The sequence below is a fragment of the Mus caroli genome, chromosome 11 (genome assembly GCF_900094665.2).
Source record: "Mus caroli chromosome 11, CAROLI_EIJ_v1.1, whole genome shotgun sequence".
Lineage (NCBI taxonomy): Eukaryota > Metazoa > Chordata > Mammalia > Rodentia > Muridae > Mus > Mus caroli.
In genome coordinates, this window is record NC_034580.1 from 93,109,548 (window position 1) to 93,129,562 (window position 20,015).

The window sequence follows — 20,015 nt, forward strand, 5'->3', positions numbered from 1 at the left end:
GTGTAGGGTACTCTGGACGAATGGCAGAACTGTTTAGAAGATCAAGGTCTAGTTTCTGTTTCCTGAAGCAGAGAGAGAAGTGGGGAAAACAGAATGTCCCCCAGGGTCCAACCCTTCTTCTACACTTCCTTCTGAATGGGTTGCCATCTGGCCTCCTGGGCCCAGGAAGTATTCAAGCTATCTTTGAGTCAGCTCTTTGGGAACACTGGGACATGGGAAGTGTCCTGAAGGAGTTCTGACACCCACCAGGGTGCTGTCATTTACAGTCCCAAGGGTAGTCAGGGGGAGGGTGCTGTCATTCACAGTCCCAAGGGTAGTCAGGTGTAGGGTGCTGTCATTCACATTCCCAAGGGTAGTCAGGGGGAGGGCTGAGTTCTCCAGCCTCTCCTTCAGAAGCCATTAGTCCTTGGTCTTCAGTTAAGGGCAAAGACTCTGGAACCTCTCTTTCTGTGGGACTTGGCTTTGGAACTGACTTGGCTCCAGTCTCAAGTTCCAAAGGTTCTTGCTCTCTGACACCTTCCGGGGGGAAAGAGCCAAGTGGCTTGCTGATGTCTGGGCGGACACTCTTGCTCTCTGGGAGAAAGCTCTCCAACGGTCTGTGTACCGAGAGACAGACTGATTTCTCAGGGGCAGCTGGCACATCTGCCTGGGTTACTGGTAAAGCCAGGGGGCCAGATTCATCAGATTGGGCTCTAGTCTCCTCCCACGGACAGATGTCTGCCATGGTACCCTTGATTTTATTTCCTTCCGGGTCTGTGACTTCCCACACACACAGTTCTGCTAGCCCTTTCCCTGGGCTGCTTGCTCCATGAAGACCGACCTTGGGGAGGTCTGTGTTCACCACGTCTTCCTGGGGGAAGAGCCCTGATGACATTGTGCCTTCTGAGGGGCAGACTGTCTCTGCTGCCTTCAAGAGATGTCTTTCAACCCCTCTCTCCCCCTGTGACTCTCCATCTTGCCCCAGGTCCAGCGCCCCCTCCCCCACGGCTCCTGGACTTGCCTCCCAGGGGCAGATCTCAGCTTCCTTGGTAGAAGGGACCTCTTCTACTTCCCAAGGACACACTTTCTCAGAACCGCCTTTGCTCCCATCAGAAGCATCTGTAGCTGCTTGCACCCCAAAGTCCTGACTCTCCCTGGGACACACAGCTTCCTGCTTCTCAAAGTTGCTGGTCTGTGGTATTTTCTGAACGGCCACACCTTCATGATCTCGTGTTTCAGGGGCTTGCTCTTTCTCCTCTTGAGATTTCTCCTTTTCATCTTGTCTTGACGTCTCTGTCTCTGTAACTCTCCCAGTCACCTTCTGGGCACAGGGCTCAACCTTGGTGTCACTGTCAGGAGCATCCCATGGGCACACTTCAGCAGCCCCATCCCCGGTGCTGACCAGGGGCTGGGAGCTGACTCTAGGTTGGTCAGGGCACTGGATGTGTGGATGGGAGGAAGAGCCTGCCAGTACCATACTTTCCTGCAGGCTTACAGGCTGGAGTTCCGAGCTTGCTCCTCCCCCATCGACAGGAACCATTTGGGTTGTGTATTCTGGGAGAGAACCCATCTTCAGGTCTTGTCTCGGCTCTCCCTTCTCTGATGCCCTGTCGCTTGCTTCCAAGGACTGTCCTTCTGCTCCCTGACCAACGGTGCTGAGGGGCAAGTCTGAGACCTTGGGGACCTGGGCAGGTGGCTTCCAAGGACAGATAGCTTCCCCTTCCTGTTCCCGGCAGAGTTTTGTGTCGCCCTTTGACGTGCCTTCTTCTTGGAAGGGGAGTCCTGCCTCTTCTAGATTCTGTCTCCTTTGCCGTTCTGGCTCACTCCCCGGCTCTCGCTCCAGTCCTTTTCCCACGGTCCCTTCATTCAATACCCAGGGACAGATCTTGGCTTTTTCACCGGTAGGAACTTCCTCGGCTTCCCAGGGACACACCTCTATGGGCCTGGAGCTCCCGTGTTCCTGGAGTTCATCTTTTAGTTTCTCAGTGTTCAGAGTGTCTGGCTGCTGAGAGGGGTCCCCCGGACTCAAGCTGTCCCAGGGACAGACCACCTCCTTCTCCGAACCAAGCCTCTCTGACTTCTTTGGAGCACTGGCAGCTACCTGCCTGGATCCAGAATCTGTAGACGCGTGGCCTGCATCCTTCGGACGGGCCTCAGAGGCTTCGGCTCTGACAGTCCTTTCCCCTCCAACCTCAGTCCCCACTTCCCAGGGACAGATCTTGGCCTTCTCAGCTGTTTCCTCCACGTCCCACGGACAGATCTCAGCAGCTCTGCCTGCCATGCTGCCTTGCCTCTGGAGAGAGGCTTGGGCTTTCGCTGTGTCTCTTTGTGGGGTGCTACCCAGGTCCATGCTCTCCCAGGGGCAGATTGCTTCCTGCTTTTGGATCCGCCCCTCAGCCTCTTCCTGTGCTTGGATCCTTGCTCTCCCGGACATTTTCTCCTCATCTTTGTGAACTTCTCCTTCTTTTGATGCGTGTTCTGATGTCCTGGTCTCTGGTTGTCCATCTACTTCCCAGGGACAGATTTCTGCTGTTGAAGGTGTTGCTTGCTTTTCCTCTGGCTTGACTGCTTCCCAAGGACACACTTGCAGTACCTGGCTGCCCCCATGGCTTAGGAGTTTCTCACCAGCCTTGGAGGAAGCGTTGTCTGGCTGTGGGCTGGACCGCTCAGGGGCGTCATCCTCCCAAGGGCATACTGACTCCTGTCCTTGAGGGACTCTGGGCTTTGCCCTCACAGTTTGCTCCCCCAACTCTGCTAAGCATCCCTTTCTGGAGGGAGTCTCCTTTCCTGGGAGAGGCTCCCCATCTGTTCCCTGATTCAGTCCTTCTGTACCTGCTAGCTCCTCCCCCAGCTCCCAGGGACAGACCTCAGCTTTCTTGTCATTAGCTATGTTCTCTGCCTCCCATGGGCATACCTCCGCAATACCACTGCCCAAACTCCCTGAGCTTCCTGGGGCTTGAAGTGAGACGGCTGAAGGGCCCCGAAAATCAGTACTTTCCCACGGACAGAGAGACACCAGGTCTCCGCCCAGATTCCGTTCTCCCCAGAAGGTTGCCTTCTTGGGGGATTTCTGCCTTTCTTCAGGGAGTTCCTGTACCTTCTGAGCAGATGTCCCCTCCCCCACATCGCTCATCTCCCACGGGCACAGTTCTGCCTTGGCAGCATGGGGCGGAAGAGCCTCTGGGTGTGCGTCTCCTTTGCTCACTACCACAAACCTGCCCCCACTTCTGTCAGACTCCTGATGCACCAACTGAGGAGACAGACCTCCAGAGTCGGGGCTTTCCCAGGGACACACAGCCTCCTGGCTCCGGACCAGCCTCTCCGGCTTCTTCCGAGGAATGGCACCCACACCTTCGGTCTCTGACTCTGCTAGGACTTTCTCTCTCTCTTCCCAGGACCTACTTAGGACTTGTCTTGATGGTTTCTTCTCAAGGCTTCCTCCCTCAGTCCTCTCCCAGGAGTAGACTTTGGCCTTGTTGACACTCTCTGGCGGGTCCATTCCTGATTCGGATTCAGTTACTTCCCAGGGGCACACCTCTGCCACCCTGTGGTCAGCACTGCCCAGGGACTGGAGGGCAGGGTTGGGCACCTCTTGGTATCCCGTGGGGGATTCCTTCGCTTGTTCAGCATTTTTCTCCCCAAAAACTTGCCTCAGTGTGGTCAGCGTTATTTTACCAGTTCTCTCAACTTTCCGCTCCCCTGGACCCGGGGCCGCTCTCTTGTTCCTATCTTCTTGTTCTCGGCTGCCCTCCTTTTGACAAACGTGGAGCATGCGGCTGGTGTGAGCGTTCTGTTGGTTCTGGAGGGACTCTTCATCTTCGCAGGGGGCGAGGGCAACCTGCTTGCTCACTGCCTTGGGCCGGCCTAGCCTGGGAGATCGGGGTGGAGCCCCCGTGCTCACCTCGGTAGGCTTTCCCTTCTCAGTCTCCGGGGTGCCCTCCCCACCATCCTTCTCTTTGTAGGTGCTCCTAGACCGGGTCAGAGCTTTGATGGCCAGGCCCAGGCTGCGCACGGAACCCTGCTGCAGAGGAGTCTTGAGGCTGTGGGATTTTGAGAAGACCTTGGGCTTTTCCTCATCTGTATCATCGGCTTCCCCCTGGACATGTCCACCCTCTGTGAGTGCCTCACTGTCTCCAGTCCCCCTTTTTTCCACTGCCACAGACAGGGCCCTCCAGATCTTGGTACGAGCCGAGGCAGGCGAGTGGCCGCTTCGCTCTGGCCCTGCCGGGTCTTCCTGGACCACATTTTCTTTCTTGCCTGGCAGTTCTGCATTCTCCCAGGGGCAGATGAAAGTGAGAAGGGTGGGGCTTTGGGGGGGTTTTGAGACTGGTGCCAGAACAGGGGTGGGGACGGGGGCTGGGGCGGGAGCCGGCAACAGAATAGGAGCCAATGTGGAGGCTGGGGTGGGAGACAACATTCTTGGCTCTCCCAGGCAGGCCCCGGACAGAGCCAAGACGGGTGTGGAGACCTGGTGCCTGATGGGTGGGTGAGGCAGCCTTCTCCCAGCCTCTTCATGAGGCCTCGCAGTGGTGTGAGAGCTGTCCACGCTGCTGCTCTTGCCAGGAGAAGGTGGGGCGGACAGAGGAGCCCTTAGAGGCCATTCCAGCCTCCTGGTCGATGGCCTCCGCACCGGGCTCACCATGGCCGCCTCAGCCTTCTTTCTTTCCTCCCTCTCTTTTGCCTGCCTATAGGTTTCCTCCAGGTAGGCCTGACTGGCCACCAGCAGCGCCTTTTCCCTCGAGCCAGCCACCACACTGAGTGACTTCTGCAGGGAGATGGGCCTGGCTCGAGGGAGCCTTTCTCCCACTGTCAGGTTGTGAGCACTGGCTGACCTGAAGCCCAGGGCTGGGGGCCCATCTGCCAACGACTCTCGGCCGTCTGTGGGGGAAGCCTTCTTGGACAGGGTCCGTCTCAGCGTGGAGTCGAAGGGGAGAGCGTTATGTTCCCTGTGGTGGTCATAAGTGCTGCGGGTCTTGCGGAGGGCTGGTGGTTTCTCCGTTTCTTGAAGGCTGGAGCTGAGGAGCCTTCGTCGGGAAGAGCCTGGCAGGCTGCGGAGGCCGAGAGAGCCCGAGTCCCGAGAGTGCTGCCGAGCCAGGGCCTCTGGGAACTCGGCCAGGTATCTCATGAAAGAGCGGCCCAATCCCTGGCGCGAGCTGCCCCGCTTCTTGGGCAGGTGGGGGTTGTTAGCAGCCATCTCCTTGGTCTTTCGGATCTCTAACTGGGCGTAGAGTTTCTTCAGCTCATCCTGTAAGGAAGGGGACCACCACTGAGATGGCTGAGTCCATCCCGCCACCAACAGTGCTCTCCTCCATGACACTCCCCTACCCAGTTAAACTATTCTCTCTGGGGAATCACTTCTCCACCAAGTTGTATCCTTTTCTTTCTTTCTTTCTTTCTTTCTTTCTTTCTTTCTTTCTCTCTCTCTCTCTCTCTCTCTCTCTTTCTTCCTTCCTTCCTTTCTTTCTTTCTTTCTTCCTTTCTTTCTTTCGTTCTTCCTTCCTTCCCTTTCCTTTCCTTTCCTTTCCTTTCCTTTCCTTTCTTTTTCTTTTCTCTCTTTTTTTAAAGATTTATTTATTATATGTAATTACACTGTAGCTGTCTTCAGACACTACTATCTAAAGAGGCTGTCATATCTCATTATGGATGGTTGTGAGCCACCATGTGGTTGCTGAGAATTGAACTCAGGACCTTTGGAAGAGCAGTCAGTGCTCTTACCCTCTGAGCCATCTCACAGTCCTTTTTTCTCTTTTTCTTTCTTTTTTTTTTCTTCCTTTCTTTTTTCTGAGACAGGGTTTCTCTGTGTAGCTCTGGCTGTTCTGGAACTCACTCTGTAGACCAGGCTGGCCTCTAATTCAGAAATCTGCCTGCGGGCTGGTGAGATGGCTCAGTGGGTAAGAGCACCCGACTGTTCTCCCGAAGGTCCAGAGTTCAAATCCCAGCAACCACATGGTGGCTCACAACCATCTGTAATGAGATCTGACTCCCTCTTTTGGTGTGTCTGAAGACAGCTACAGTGTACTTACATATAATAAATAAATAAATCTTTAAAAAAAAAAAAGAAATCTGCCTGCCTCTGCCTCCCAAGTGCTGGGATTAAAGGTGCGTGTGCCATCACTGCCCAGCCTTTTCTTGTTTCTTAAACTCAGAATTCACCACTCTGTTGCTGTAGGACCAGAGCCATGCTGGGTCTGGCTCTATTTAGCCCTCAGGGTTTAGAGTGTTCTCACTTCTCTGCGGCACTGTGATCTCTGGGGAGATGTCCAGCATGAAGGGACGGGCTGGGCATGAAACTTCTAACCCACCTGCATCTCAAAGCTATCTTATTGCCCTCTCTCTGTGCCTCTGTAGAGTTGGGGTTTTGGTTTGTTCCGTTTTGTTTGTTGGTTTTGAGGCAAAGTTTCTATCTGTGGCCCTGACTGTTCTGGAGCTCACTCTGTAGGCCAGGCTGCCCTTCATCAGGCTTTGGCTGTGCTCTGATTTCTTAGTTCAGGGAGGAGTGCCATGGCAGACGAGGCAGAGCTCAGAAGATGAGGAGGCTGCGGGAAGACCTGCAGAGGTTGTTGGAATGAGGAACTGGGAGATGTGAAGGGTAGGTGGGTGGCTTCCCAAGATGGCTTCTTTGCCTTGGGTTATATATAAAACCACATGACCTCCTGATTTCTCTCAACCCCTGACTCTATATAATGCCCTTGAGAAGAAAAATAAGCTTCTTACAGAGCTAACCTCCAGAAAGCCACTTTTTCCTAAGGCCCACTGAAAGAAAGGGGATCCTGGTGGCTGCTGAAACTTCCTAGTCTTACAGCTCACCCTTACGGTCTTCAGTTATTCCATTTTGCTAGAGACTCAAGGCTTTTCTAGTCTGTCTCCACTCCATGATGACATGGGGTTAAGAGTGTACTCTTGGCTAGGCCTGGGCATTTGGGTTTTGGGGAGTCCAGGCTAGCAGAAAAGGGAGGTACAGTCTTAGAGGGAGGGAAGGAGGCCTTGGGGGTGATTCAGCGGTACCCCAAGCCAGTGGTAGCACAGCTGTGTTCCTCTGCTCAGTCCTTAAAAGTTGATCTCAAGGCTGGGTATGATGTCTTTAATCCCAGTACTTGGAAGACAAAGGCGGGCAGATATCTGTGCGGCCAGCCTGGTCTACAAAGCAGGACTGCCAGGGTTCTGATACCAGAGACACAGAGATACTAAAAAAGGGGAGGGAGGGAGAGATGGCTCAGCGGTTAAGAGCACCAACTGCTCTTCCAGGGGTCCTGAGTTCAATTCCTAACAACCACATGGTGGCTCCCAACCATCTGTAATGGGATCTGATGCCCTCTTCTGATGTGTCTGAAGAGAGTAATAGTGGAATACTCATATGTATAAAATAAATAAATCTTTTTTTTTAAAAAAGGTGATATCAAAGACATTGGGGGAGGGGAGGGGAAACCTACCCGAATGTCCCCTGGATCCAGGCTGCGCTCACTCCATGCTGAGGCGATGCTGCTGTTGAGGTAGGAGCCTGAGCGTTGCAGGTCCAGCTCATCCTCATACACTTCATCCAAGATTTCTTCCCGGGGAGGTGCCCCTGGCTTCCAGAACTGTCCAAGACAGGTGGAGGGGCTGGGAGGGAAACGTACTCTGCCTTTCCTTCGTGAGTCTTCACCCCCACCCCTTCCTGGTTTGGACACTAAGGCTTCCCTGCCATTCTTCCTCAGCAGTGACCTTAGGCATGGCCTTCAGTTCTCCATCCGCCTCTGTGAGCTAACTGCACTCCATACCTTCAGAGTCTACCGGCTGGATTGAAAGGATACCCGACATGGTGGCGCATGCCTTTACTCCCAGCACTTGGGAGGCAGAGGCTGTCAGATCTCTGTGAGTTTGAGGCCAGCCTGGTCTACAAAGCCAGTTCCAGGACAGCCAGGGCTACACAGAGAAACCTTGACTCAAAAAAAACAACCAACTGCTGGGCAGTGGTGGCACACGCCTTTAATCCTAGCACTTGGGAGGCAGAGGCAGGCGGATTTCTGAGTTCGAGGCCATCCTGGTCTACAAAGTGAGTTCCAGGACAGCCAGGGCTACACAGAGAAACCCTGTCTCAAAACCAAAACAAAAGAAAACAAAAAACAAAAACAAAAACAAAAACACAAAAAAACCCCACCAAACTAAACCAAACCAAACCAAAAAAAATAAAACCAAAAACCCCAAAACCAACCAACCAAACCAAACCAAACCCTACAACAGCATCAGCAGCAACAGCAACAAAACTCCCCCAAATGCTCTTTGTCCACTCCTAGCTCTATGTTGCTTGTGTGGGAACTGGAAGCAGGGAACAGCTCCTCTCCCAACCATGTCCTTGCCTGGGATGCTCATCATTCTTGATTGGAGAGAGTGCAAGGTGTCAGGGCCACAGCGTTCTTTACCAAGGGGCCGAGGGCCTACCTTATGCAGTAGGGAAAGGACCTTACCTTAGGGATGAAGATCAGAGCAAGTGTGGCTGTGACTGTACTGTGGGTATGGAGGAAGAAGAGGAGAAGTGTCCAGTCTGGGTGCAGGGAAGGAACCAGCACAAACCTGAGGGCCAGATGGGACAAGGTGACCATCAGCGTAGGTGGGAGCAGCCTGCCTGCCTCACCTCACTGACTCTCTGCCCCTGCCTCAGCCCCAGCCCTGCCTGGCAGTGACCAGCAGAACACACGATTTCTTCCCTCTCTGGATCACAGATATAATCCCAGGTTTCCCATTAATTCCATTTTCTGGGACGCCCACCTAAGAGATTCCATTCCACTGATAGCACTGCACTCAGGGATCACCCTGTGATTTGCTCCTTTGTCCACCACAGGCCCAGGGCCCACAGCAGGCCTGCTGCTCTGAAGCAAAGGCTAAGGAGTAAGCAGGGAGCAAGGGCTTGGGGGAAAAACACAAGGCTCAAGACACAAGACACACAAGGAATTAGGAAGGAGACATACCTCCTCTTGTGGATTGGGTATTTCTTCTGACGGAGATCTGGGGTATAGGAAAGGTATAGCAGGATTGCTGGGATTATTGTGAGACGTACCTCCTCACCGGGAGGTGGAGAACATGGGCCGGGTGGGAGGAGTCTCAGGAAGAAGGGCTGCATCTCACCTGGCGGTGTGAAAGGCGGTAGAGAGTAGTAGCTCATTGTGCAGGGCAATGCTCATGTAGCGCGGTTCGTGGAAGGCTGAGGGGACAGCCCGGGTGGCATAGCAGAGGAAGCTGCCCCAACAAAGCAGCAGCATTTCCGCTGTGGGGGTCGGAGAGAGAGAGAAATCCCTTACCACTTCAGCAGTCTGCTGACCCTCTCCAAAACCAAGTGTGCTGGGTAGCCCAGACCCGGGGTGAGCTAGCACAAGGAATCCCCTGGAGGTGACTAGTCAGGAGCCAGAGGAGGCTGGGGTCAGGAGAAGGGGCTCACCCACAACCATGATGTAGTCCCAGTGGTCATGGTGACAGAGGTAGAAGTGGCGGCCAGTGGGAGTGTGACCCCGGGTCACCAGAGCTGTGTGCTGGGTGCCTGGCTCCAGGGCGCCCGCTGTCCACACAACCAGGAAACCCAATACCAGCAGCAGGAGCTGCCCCAGACGCCGCAGCAGCTGCCCGCTACTTGGGTGTGGCACCCGCTGGGCAGTTCGAGACAGAAACAGCTGGAGCACCCTGAGGGGAGTAAGGTACACGGAGGATGAGGTCAGAGCCCAGAACTCTGTCCATTGCTCCCCAGCGCCCCCGCGTGGCGTGTTACCTTTAGTGCCCTTTCCAAAAGCTACACGGAAAAAGCTGAGTGACTGAGTTTTGGGGAAAGGGTGGTACCGGGGAGGGTCTGACTTTGAAAATCTGCACTGTGTGAATGAGCTGGGTGGCCTGGGGTGAGCAGAGCAGTGGCGAGGTCTGTCGGGGCCCTACCTATAAAGCTTCAGGATAATGGTCCCATAGACGACAGCAAAACCCAGCAGCCGGACCCAACGGAGAGCGACGCAGCGGAAAACGCTGGGCTTGAAGTACAGAATGAACACCTGGTGGCAAAGGGGCAGAGACGGTTGCGCTCTTATTCCAGTCTAGAACCGTGTCACATGACCAATCTTCCAGGCAGCCCCACGGTAGAGGCTTCACATGTCCCTCGTGCAGAGTTAAAACAAAACAAAACAAAACAAAACGTGTCCTAAAACACACAGCAGGTCAGAAAACTCTTTCCAGTGTGGGTCTCTGCCTGCAGAGCTCACTAGGTCAGCCTGACATTTGTGAGAGGAGAGGTGGGGGGAGGGATTGTAAAGTAGCCAAATCTTCCTAGGAAGGCAAGGAAGGATTTTGAAGGAAAAAGACAGTTGGGGTGTGGCGTGGGTTTTTGTTTTTTGTTTTTTGTTTTTATGTATATGAGTACACTGTAGCTGTCTTCAGACACACCAGACGAGGGCATCAGATCCCATTACAGATGGTTGGGAGCCACCATGTGGTTGCTGGGAATTGAACTCAGGACCTCTGGAAGAACAGTCAGTGCTCTTAGCCGCTGAACCACCTCTCCAGTACCACAGGAGTGGGGGTATTAAGAAGAGAGGCCGACTACTGTGGGACCGTGAAAGGCAGCCTGTGTTTTGGTTGAGCGAGGCTTACTCCGGAAACCCAGTAGAAAACTCTACAAGGGACGGAACAGTGAGCCATGTTCCCAGACATAGGCGCTTGACACCAAGGAGCCCCCAACGCCATAATCATGTGACTTATCAGTCACGCAGACAAAGTCCCAAGCTCCTGGCATTCTGGCTAGTCTCTACCCTCACAGCTACCTGGCAATAACCAGGTATGTTCCTCCCAACAGTTATCCTGCAACTGCAAGATAACCCAGTCCACTATAAAAGGGACTTGGTTGCACCCCTCTCTCTTTAGCTCTTACCTCTCATTCTCATCTCTAGCTCTCCTTCTCCCCCTCCCTTCCCCCCTCTCTCCACTTGGCCATGGCTGTCTTCTCTCTTTCTACCTTCTCTCTGACATTCTACAATAAAGCTCTAAAACCATGGACTGTCTCTACTCATCGGCACTCGCCATGTTGGGGCAACAGAGCACGCTTTCCTCTAAAAAGCTGCGTCTAGGGGGGTGGCAAAAGAAAAAAAAAAAGAGCTGTGTCTAACCTCTCTCTGGAAGGCCTTCCTGCGCTCCAGCCATGGACCAGACCAAGGGCTCTCACCCGAGTAGGAACCACCCAGCGCCCCCTCTCCCCCTGCCCTATTCTCCCTTTGGCCCCGGGGGCTGACTGAACCCCCCCCCACGGGCCCTCACTTTGTCCTCAGCTCTTCGGAGACATACTGCAACATCTGGGATGTACAAGACTGAGAACCTGTAGTCTCTGGCCTCCATGAACCCCAGAGACCCCGGACTACTCCCTCTCTATCCCCTTGGACTGGGGTTCTGTGGCTTCCCACAGCCAGACGCCCATCTGGGCCACGTAGAGAGCATGCAGCAGTTCCCCTGCCCATAGCACTGAGCTCTGGCAGGATGCAGTTCCTCCCCCGCCCTCTTTTTTACTTCTCCATGTCTGCTGCAGACAGACAGACTACAGGTCGCAGACTCACCGGGAAGTAGAGAAGTAAGGATCCAAAAAGGATGGTTTCCAGCAGGACGATTCCAGATGCCCGGATCCTCTGTTAGCCCAGGGGAGACAGGTGTGAACAGGGTGTGAGCAGGGTGTGAGCGGGGTGTGAGCACCAAGCCTGGCCTGGGTCTGTCAGGATGCTCACTCTGGCCCTGGGCTTCCCCATCAGCACTAGCTCCACCCTCTGTCTACAGCCACTTGTCCAGTCTCACCCCAGGGTCTAGCTACACTTGCTGGGCTAGCAGCAGAGGTTGCAGAAGCTAGAAAGGGCCTCTGGCATTCCTCCAAGCTTTGGGTACTTTATCTAGAATAAGATTCCCCCATTTCCTCGCTGTAAAAACCAGTTAACCTTCAAGCCTGAATCCAACATCACTTTTCACACTCTCTACCATGCTGTCTCCTCCAGAATAACTGGGTCTCCTCTCTGAGCTCCTACCACACCTGGCGACCACCTCCATCCTTGCCCTGTCTCATTGCTTCCTCCCTGCCACCCGGGTCACATTGCTTCTCTTGCAGAGTGCCTCTGTAGTATTTTGAAGTGAGTAGGCATTCAATGGGTATTTGTTGAATCAAATACAATGTTGCAGAGGCAGAAGCAGGTATAAGATAGAGAGAGGTCACTGCCTAATGTCACACATTCTGATGTAAAGAAGCAAGACTGGCATTCGTTTCCCCAGGATTTAGTTCTCCAGCTGAGATGGGTTGGATGTGTGTGCTGAGGAGAAGTGGGGGGCCTTCTTGCCTTGCTCCCTCGGCAACGGTAGGCCAGCAGCATACTCAGGAAGACCGCCAGCATGCAGCAGGCCTGGCATGCCAACACTGCCGTCCTCAGTGCCAGGGCCTCTTCCACCAGGCACGGTGTGGCATCCAGACAGCTGGTGCAGCCCTCAGGACACGGATGGCACCGTAGCAGCTTCCCTAAGCTGCCTTGTGGGGACCCAAATTGCCCTGCAGCTTGTGTTGCACTCTCTTCTAAGCCTGCAAAGAATAAAAGGGGTGGAAGGAGGAGAGCTTGGCTGGGGACACCTGAGGGTCTAGCCTTGGGTCCTGAAGGCTCCATGCCCTCCTGTACCTTATGACCCCAGGAATAAAAATGAAGGGGTATGTCCCGGGAAGGACAGGAAGAAGTGACTCCAGACGTAAGGCTAACTTGTCTCATATCTATGTGTTTCATTTGTTCTCAGAAGGAAGACACCTACAAAATGCCCTGCTGCTGGTCTCTATCTCTTGCTCTTCCTCTCTCCCTCTTTTTCTCTCAAGACAGGATCTCAGTTTGCAGCCCAAACTGACCTTGAATTCATGGCAGTCCTCCTGCCTCAGCCTCCCAAGTGCTGGGATTACAAGTTTGCACCACCCCACCCAGCCTCTCCTCTTGGCTTTCTCTTGTTGAGCCCCCACTTTTTGTTTGTTTGTTTGGTTTTGGTTTTTCTTTTTTTAAATTTTTAATATTTTTTTATTACGTATTTTCCTCAATTACATTTCCAATGCTATCCCAAAAGTCCCCCATACCCTCCCCCCTGTTTTTGGTTTTTCAAGACAGGGTTTCTCTGTGTAGCCCTGGCTGTCCAGGAACTCACTTTGTGGGCCAGGCTGGCCTCGAACTCAGAAATTCTCCTGCCTCTGCCTCCCAAGTTCTGGGATTAAAGGCGTGAGCCACTACCGCCTGTCGAGTCCCCACTTCTTCCCAGGGTCACCTTCAGCCCACCTTTCTTCCATAGATGTTCCATCTCAACTTACCTTGGCTCACAAAACCTCTGCTTAGCCCTCTCCACACTTACGTACCCCCAGAACCACTAGCTCCATAGAATCCAGGTCGGCATCGGCAGAGGTAGCGGCCAAGGACAAAACCCTGACTCTCCAGAGGGACACACTGTGGGGATGACAAATGACATTTGTTTGTATGATGTTTTTTTTCCCCAAAAGCTTTCCGTGCTGTGGCAAAGAGCCCCCTCCCTCCATGGCTTCTGTGAATACATTAGGAGAGTTCACCAGAAGCTGCCTCTGGTTCTTGCCTAGCTCTTCCTCCTCTGGAAACTTTCTCACCTCTGCCGTTAGGCCTTTTAAAGGGTTATCCAAGAAAAGAGTACAGGATACCTAACTCTTTTGTTCAGACTGTTTGTTAGTAACAGGGACCTCAAGTCCTATTTCTTGGTGCCTAGCTCTTTACTGGGGGGAGTAAAGACAGAGAGAGCTCAGAGCTCCATCACACTTTGTGTACCTACACCCTGCTTCAAAAGGTTCCCATAACCCATCCCACTTGGTACACACAGATGATGTAATAGCTAGTCTATGTTAGTTTTTTTTTTTTTTTCCGAGACAGGGTTTCTCTGTATAGCCCTGGCTGTCCTGGAACTCACTTTGTAGACCAGGCTGGCCTNGAACTCAGAAATCCGCCTGCCTCTGCCTCCCGAGTGCTGGGATTAAAGGCGTGCGCCACCACGCCCGGCTTAGTTTTTTTTTTTTTTAAAGACTTATTTGTTTATTATGTATACAGCATTTTGACTGCATGTATGCCTGCATGCCAGAAGAGGGCACCAGATCTCATTACAGATGGTTGTGAGCCACCATGTGATTGCTAGGAATTGAACTCGGGGACCTCTGGAAGAGCAGACAATGTTCTTAACCTCTGAGCCATCTCTCCAGCCCAGTCTATGTCAGCTTGACACAAGCTAGAGTTATCAAAAGCGAACAGAGCCCCAACTGAGAAAATGCCTTCATAAGATCCATCTGAAGGGCATTTTCTTAATTAGTGATTGATGTGAGTGGGGCCATCCCTGGGCTGGTGGTGCTGGGTTCTATAAGACAGCAAGCTGAGCAAACCATGATGAGCAAGCCAGTAAGCAGCACCCTGCCATGGGTTTTGCAACCATCAGCTCCTGCTTCCAGGTTCCTGCTTTGCATGAGTTTCCTGCCCGAGCTGCCTTTAATGATGAACCGTTCTATGGAAGTAAGAGTGAACTAAACCCCTTCCTCCTCTGGTTGCTTTGGTCGTGATGTGTCATCACAACAGTATCCCAGGGGAGTTTAAGAAGACCTCCCCAGAGAGGGTCAACGTCCATCAGGACCTATCTGGCTTTAAACATAGGACTGCTTTTCTCAGCCTTAAACCAGGCTGGGGGAATGGCAAAGTCAGCTCTTTATTCTCCCTCCCCCCTATTGATGTTCGCTAAGCAGGGGGAATAGCACATGGCTGTGGCCTCAGAGCTGGGCAGGGAAGACTGAGGTCAGTGGCTGAGAACAGGTATCTCAGAGGTAAGGGCTTTGAGCCTGCATTTGGCTTGGTTTGTCACGTTCGACACTCCCAGACCTTTTTGAGCTGTGGCTAGCCTCCTTCTCTACCCGCCAGCAATTCTATTAACTTCCCGTGAATACCAATGGAGCATCCTCTGTGTACCATGAGGAGCTCAGAGCTGTGAAGCAGGTGGTCTAGGAGAGGGAAAGCTCCTGGCTCAGAAGTTGCCCTAAAGAGGAATCCTGGGGCCGGGAAAGATGGCTAAACACACTGCATAGCCTGCAGGCAGCTCAACCTTTCCAGGGGCCTAAACCTCTTCCAGGGAGTTCAGCTGGTTCCTGCATCTTCCAGGCAGCTGGTCTGGTCTCAGAGTGGTCTTTGCAGCTTTTCTCTGAGAATCTTTGCTATTCTGCTTCACCTCTCTGAAAGGGACTCTCAGCATGTATTTGGCAGGGAGGAGTCTAGTGAATCTGATCAGTTTCAGGAACTTCCTGAAGCTATTTTGAGTTGTGTATCTTTTTGTTTAAAGAACTTCTCTCTACAGGGTGCTAGAGAGATGGTTCAGCAGTTAGGAGCACTGGCTACTCTTCCAGAGGTCCTGAGTTCAATTCCCAGCAACCACATGGTGGCTCACTACCATCTAGAATGGTATCCTCTTCTGGTGTGTCTGAAGACAGCTACAGTGTACTCACATACATGAATTTTTTTTTTTTTTTTAAAAGAGGAATCCTGGAGTGCTGAGTACCAGAATGGAGGGCAGCAGGGAGGCACACTGAGGTTTCACAGGCAGGAGGGGTAGCTTTTGGGGAGAGAAGTAGAAGGGATGGACTAGGTTGTACATTGGCCTTGCTTTACCAAAGCCCGCCCTTGCACCTTTGCCAATCACTTGGTACTGCCTTGAAGCCCTAAGAGGTTCGGGTGGCTTTGGCAGTGATAAGAAAGGGGAATGAAGGTAGGGCTCCGTGGAGCCATCCTTCTTGCCTGGGTGCTGTTGAGGTCGCACAGGTGTGTGTTTGAGTACCAGCCCGGGCCGCTTGCACACTGGTTGATGTCCACACTTTGGAGGTCGATGTCCATCTGCACCTGTCCCCTAGGGCAGCAAATTGGCAGTTAGGGTCATGGTGGAGATGCTGAGGTGATTGCCAGACTATGGGGGCAGTGTGGTCTTTGTTTGCACACATTAGCACAGAGGCAGGAGGGCACACACACAATGATGATCTTCCTTGTGCCATGAATCCTGTCTCTGTGATGACAATCCCCCTCCCACTAGCATGCATTATGAGCGCACGTGCATGCACGTGTGCACGCACACACACACACACACACACACACACACATACACACACATGCTCAGCACATGCAGCCCAGCTGTTTACCGCCTCTTGACTCTGCCCAGGCCAGGTCTGAACTGATCACAGCAAAGGAGGGAGCCCTGGAAGGGAGGAGTTCTGTGGTGACTGAATTGAGAGAGCTCTGGCAAGGAGCCAGGATGCCTGCTGGGAACATTCTGTGGGGGCAGAGGCCTGGAAAGGCAAGGCTGCCTGCTGTGGCCTGGCCTTGCTATGCCCCTTTGCTGCCTGCCTCCCAGGGAGGTAGCTGACCCTTTCCTCTAGCTAAAGGCAGCGACAGTTCTTTGAGGAATATCACAAAGTACTTACTGTGCTAGCCTAGATAGGAAAATGGGGCCTGCTCAACCAAGAATCTTGTCATTAGCAATGACGCTGGGGACTCAGCCAAGTCATGGACAGAAAGAAAGGGCACGGCTTCCAAGCCCCTGTCCAAGAATTTTTTCTCTTCTGGGAAGCCTCCTGGAGAGTCCATGTGGAGCATATATTATTACTGTCATCAAGGTCTCAGGTCCTAACTCTTTGGTCTGTACCTCAGGCCTGAGAACCAAGACCTGTCCTTGTCTGTGCTCCTCCATCTGCACACACACGCGCGCATACACACACACACACACACACACACACACACACACACACACGCTTACACACAGATAGATGTATGTGTACTTACCCATAGATACACATGCTCATAGACATTCTTACAGACTTAATATTTAGACAGCATCAACAGATACCCAGGCACATGTCTGCAACCCTACACTTTGCAGGTGGAGGCAGGGGGATCACGATTACAGGTCAGCCTTGGCTACATGAGAAACTGTCTTATTAGAGGACACAATAAAATGAACACACACACACACACGCACACACACAAATAAAACAATAACCAAACCAATAGATGTCCTGATAAGTATGCATGAATTGTCTGGTTCACACGCAGCACGCACACCTGAGAGTGTTAATAGTTACAGATTCCCAGTGCCAGCTGTAAATAGACATAGCTGAATGCACACACACACACATCTGTGCCCCCTAGACATTCACATGTTCTTGCCAAATGGTCTCTGCATAGTGCGGGAGACTTGTGGACCCCTTAGCCTTACAAATCCATCAACTCCTTCCCAATCTCACTCACCTGACCTCTGGGGTGAGGTCTGGCTTGAGTCCATAGAACGTGGCAGAGACTGTGACTAGCCAGCCAGGACGGAGCTGGCCCTCATGACATTCCAGGAAAGGGGGAGATAGCTTCACCTGCTGTATGTCCCCCACGTATCCATCCCCCCGTGGCCACTTGGGACTGTCAAGGCTCCTTAGGTCATTGGTCAGTACTCGCTTCTGGAGGACAGGATGGTCCAGATCCTCTCCTGGAGTCTCTTCCTGTACCTTGTTCCCAGACAGGTCCTGAAGGACGGTCTCATCCCCCATCCGAGTGGCCTGCAGGGCCAGCTGAAGGTGGCTGGCCCCCGGTGGAGGGTTAAAGGTCAGCAGAGCCCTGTAGGCTTTCGGGTCTCCCTCTGCCACACTGCGAACAAGCGCCTGATACCACTCCACGTCCTCCTCCACGCTCGACTCCCGGATGTCGTTGGCTTGTAGGAGCATGTTGAGAAAGTTGGCAGCCTGGGCCAGGGTGCCCGCTGCTCTCTGTAGGACTGGGGGGACCCCGATTTTGCCTTCCGCCCCACGGACTTCATACTTCTCGCTGCAGTTTGCTCCTGACAGCCGTTGAACGTCTCCAGAGTAGAGAAAGGCCAGGGCTGCTTCAGCCCCCTTTGGGGGCATCCACATGGGCCCAGATTTTGGCTTGGCTTGGGACGGTAGTGGAGGCAGAGAGCGCAAGGGCCTTTGGCTCCCTAGAGCCCCACTACAGAGGAAACAGCAGCTCAGGAGCCCCCAAGCTACAGAAGAAATGACCACTGCTTTGGCCCCCATCCTTCAGCAGTTTTCAGATCCCTGGAGTCCAGGCTGCTAGAGTTTGGGTGGTTCAGAAGAAAACAGGCAGAGGCTGGCATACAGTCTGACTCCACACCTTCTCTCCTCCCTCCCTCCCTCCCTTCCTCCTCTCCCCTCCCTCCCCCCACCCCTGTCACTAGTACCATGAAGCCTGTTTTGTTTTGTGTTCCCCCCTCTCTAATGTCATCAGTTAGCTTCCAGATATAGGTATGAGGGCCTTGCCCCTCCTCACTCAGGGTGTCGCCCCATCTCCAAACCTCTAAATCCTGGCATACTACTCTTTTCTCTACCTCTGATCCAGTACACTGGCACACAGCCCACATCTGCTCCAGAGAGAGAAGAGGGGAAGGGAGGGGACCAGTTGTTCTCTCTCTACCCGCCCCCCCCCCCTTTGCTCCATTAGGAGAGATGGGCAAATCCGGCCTGGGGCACCATAGCAACCAGAGATGAAACCAGGTCCTTCTCTCTACCCCTCTGCCCCACTTGGCCTCCTGGCAGCAACTGCAATGAGCATAATAAAGAGCTGGCTGCGTGTGTGTCCTGGCAGTGTCCTCTGCTCCTGATGCCTGCACCCCTGACACTGCTGCTTAATGGTGTTGAGATGGGAATGGCAAAGGTGGTGTAGAGAGTGCCCAGGAGAGCCAGAATAGGCCTGTTAACAGACTGGCTGTTCCTGAAATGTTTTTTCTGCATGTAATCTCAATGAATCCCATGAGGGATTTGGTGGGAAAATAAGGGGGGGGTGGTTATAGAACTAGAACATATGAGGCAGTGGTAACAAATGCCTTCAATCCCAGCAATTGGGAGACAGAGGCAGGCAGATCTTTGAGACCAGCCTGGTCTACAGAGTGAGTTCCAGGACAGCCAAGGTTACAAAGAGAAACCTTGTCTCTAAAAACAAACAATCAAACAACCAAATAGTGTAGCAAAAGCCTAACAAGGTAGTTATAATAATCTTTTGACACAAAAGGAAGGGTTGCAAGATGGTCATAAAGACATGGTCATAAAGACAGTGTTGCCTTTTCTTGGAACAGGCAGTACAGAACCATTTGTAGTTAAAGTTACAGGCGGGGCATAGCCCATTCCTTGAGAAACAGAAACAGAGGGTTAATCATAAATAGATGGTGCACGCCTTTAATCTCAGCACTCGGGAGGCAGAGGAGGGTGTGTCTCTGTGACTCTGAAGTCAGCCTGGTCTACACAGTGAGTTCCAAGATAGATAGGGCTGCATAGAGAGACCCAGCCTCAAAAACAAGCAAATAACATTTCACTGTTACCTTTTTGTGAATGAAGATGTATATGGGGGCATGTGGAGACCAAAGGTCAATAGCAGGTGTCTTCCTCAGCCCCTCTCCTCCTAATCTTGAAAGCCTCTCACTGAACCTGGAACTCACTGGGTCGGCTAGACAGGATGGCCAGCCAGCCTGCCTGCCCCAGGGCCTCTCCTGTTTGTCTGGCTTTTTACTGAGCATTGGAACCAGAAAGCACTTTAGCCATGGAGACATTTCCGAAGTTTCCTGCCCTCTTTGTTTTAACATTGGTTATGTATTAGAAAGTGGAGCACAGATGCGTGTGATGTGTGAAGGTCAGAGGAAACTTGCCGGAGTTGGTTTTCTCCTTCGACCGTGTGCATCCTGGGTTTAAACTCAGACTGACAGGTTTGGTGGCAAATGCCTTTACCTGCTGAGACATCCTGCTAACCCTGTTACACGTCTCTCTCTCTCTCTCTCTCTCTCTCTCTCTCTCTCTCTCTCTCTGTGTGTGTGTGTGTGTGTGTGTGTGTGTAGTTTCATGCTCTCTCTATGGTCCAAACTGGCATTAAACTCACAGAGAGTCTCCTGCTTCGGCCTTTTGAATACTGGGATGACAGGTGTGAGCTGCCATGGTAGCTCTTCTTGTCTTTCTCTTTTTTTTTTTTTTTTTTTGAGACAGG

At 52.7% G+C, this 20,015-nt stretch overlaps 1 protein-coding gene across 1 annotated transcript; it reads right to left on the bottom strand.

Annotated features, from left to right (window-relative positions):
* Positions 1–278: 278 nt before the first annotated feature.
* Gpr179 (G protein-coupled receptor 179) lies at positions 279–18,061 on the bottom strand. The gene is made up of 11 exons (XM_021178365.2): positions 17,268–18,061; positions 15,768–15,876; positions 13,337–13,424; positions 12,297–12,532; positions 11,535–11,603; positions 9,877–9,986; positions 9,392–9,630; positions 9,082–9,220; positions 8,424–8,529; positions 7,410–7,556; positions 279–5,224 (listed from the first exon to the last, which is right to left on the bottom strand). The coding sequence occupies exons 1-11, from the start codon at positions 18,059–18,061 to the stop codon at positions 335–337; spliced, it is 6,927 nt and encodes a 2,308-aa protein (XP_021034024.1). The 3' UTR covers positions 279–334.
* Positions 18,062–20,015: the final 1,954 nt, after the last annotated feature.